Source organism: Gavialis gangeticus, unplaced genomic scaffold (assembly GCF_001723915.1).
Source record: "Gavialis gangeticus isolate Ggan-Ray unplaced genomic scaffold, GavGan_comp1, whole genome shotgun sequence".
NCBI classification, from domain to species: Eukaryota; Metazoa; Chordata; order Crocodylia; family Gavialidae; genus Gavialis; species Gavialis gangeticus.
The window spans coordinates 13,463,956-13,465,544 of NW_017729019.1; the positions used below are offsets into that span (position 1 = coordinate 13,463,956).

General features: G+C 63.1%; 1 protein-coding gene across 1 annotated transcript in view; it reads right to left on the reverse strand.

Annotated features, from left to right (window-relative positions):
- Window positions 1-1,589, reverse strand: part of AMPD1 (adenosine monophosphate deaminase 1) — a 9,081-nt gene that overhangs the window by 2,504 nt on the left and 4,988 nt on the right. The window contains exons 8-11 of the mRNA XM_019513760.1: window positions 1,270-1,464; window positions 1,037-1,168; window positions 800-963; window positions 529-717 (exon numbers count right to left, since the gene is read on the reverse strand). Coding sequence (XP_019369305.1) covers window positions 529-717; window positions 800-963; window positions 1,037-1,168; window positions 1,270-1,464 — 680 coding nt within the window. The remainder of the gene's footprint in view (window positions 1-528; window positions 718-799; window positions 964-1,036; window positions 1,169-1,269; window positions 1,465-1,589) is intronic.

Here is a 1,589-nt window from a genome sequence, read left to right on the forward strand (position 1 = left end):
CAATTGCAGCCTATTGCTGCCTTCTAGCGTGCCCACATCTTAGTGTCATCAGCAAATGTGAGCAGGTGCTTTTTACCCCCTCGGCCAAGTCGCTGATGAAGATGTGGAACAGTGCGGGCCCGAGGACCGAGCCCTGGGGGACCCCACTGCCCACGTCCCTCCAGGTCCACCACCGTTCTCTAGGTGCGGCCCTCCAGCCAGTTGGTGACCCAGTTGACTGCGTGGGTGTCGACACCGCAGTCCCCAGTTTCTTAACGAGAACGGGGTGAGAGACAGTGTCGAAGGCCTTCTGAAAGTCCCGGAAGACTACGTTCACCGAGACACCTGCGTCCAAGGCTTTTGTGACCTGGCCGTAGAAGGCCACCAGGTTGGTCTGACAGGACCTGCCGTGGTGGTTGCCCCTGAGCATAATCTCCCCCCAGCCCCTTGCAGATGTGCTCCTGGATCATTTTCTCAAAGAGCTTCCCCAGGATCGAGGTAAGACTAACGGGCCTGTAGTTTCCTGGGTCCTCCTTCCTCCCCTTTATGAAAATGGGACCCACATTGGCCCTGTTCCCTCCTCGCAGCACCACGCCCTGCGTGGCACTCACGTGTCGCAGGAAGACGCTCAGCTCCTTATTGGCGCGTGGGTTGAGGGTAGCCTCGAAAATGGGCACGAACACGTTCTCCAGCATCTTTCCGAAGTGCGGCAGGAAGTTCTTAGCCCTGAACACGTCACTGGGACAGAGCGTGGGGTGAGCCACCCGGCCGCCGGGCCTGGCTCCCCTGCCCCCATTGCCCAGCCAAGCCCAGCACCTACTAGATGCGGGGCACCTGGATCATCCACTTCATGTTGGGGGAGTAGACGCGGTGCTTGTTGAACCATGTGGCCAGGCAGTCCCACTCGCTGGGTGAGCGCCCGTAGATGGAGAGCCGGGGCTCCGCATACTGGTACTTGGCATCCTCCAGGTCAGAGCCGACCTCCTGCGGGCACGAGGGAGCACGGTCAGGCTGGGCCAGCTGGACCGCGAGGCTCCTGCCACCCGAGCACCCCCACCTTGATGATGGTGGCGAAGTACTCGCCGTCGATGGCGTTCTCCGTCTTCAGGTAGAGGTCACGCAGCTCGCTGGCACCCACCGGGTTGTACTTGGCATTGAACTTGTCGAAGCGCTGGAAGGTCTGGCGGCCCTGGAGTGCCACCCAGCGTCAGGCCCAGGCGAGTGGGGCACCGGGTGGCAAAGGAGGGGACTGCCAGGGAAGGAAAACCCTAGAAGGACGGAAGGACTCACGGCGTGGACGTCCAGCGAGTCCACGGTCAGGTCGTAGGGGTGCAGGTTGAGCTGTGCGAAGAGCTCCTTCAGGGTGAGCGTCTTGCCCTTGGCCTGGAAGACGGTGCGGTCGGCATCCGTGCGGTACGACTTCTTGATGAAGCGCAGCAGGTGCTTCTGGTTCATGCAGGCCGCGGCGTGAATGTGCGTGTCCACCTGCCCGGGCACGGGGAGCGGTCAACCCAGACAGGCCGGAGCCCCCACGTCCAGGAGGCCTGCGTGGCTCCCCGGGGCAGGGCTGGTGGGGGGCGGCCCTGCCTCCGCGCTGGGGCCCCGTGGGG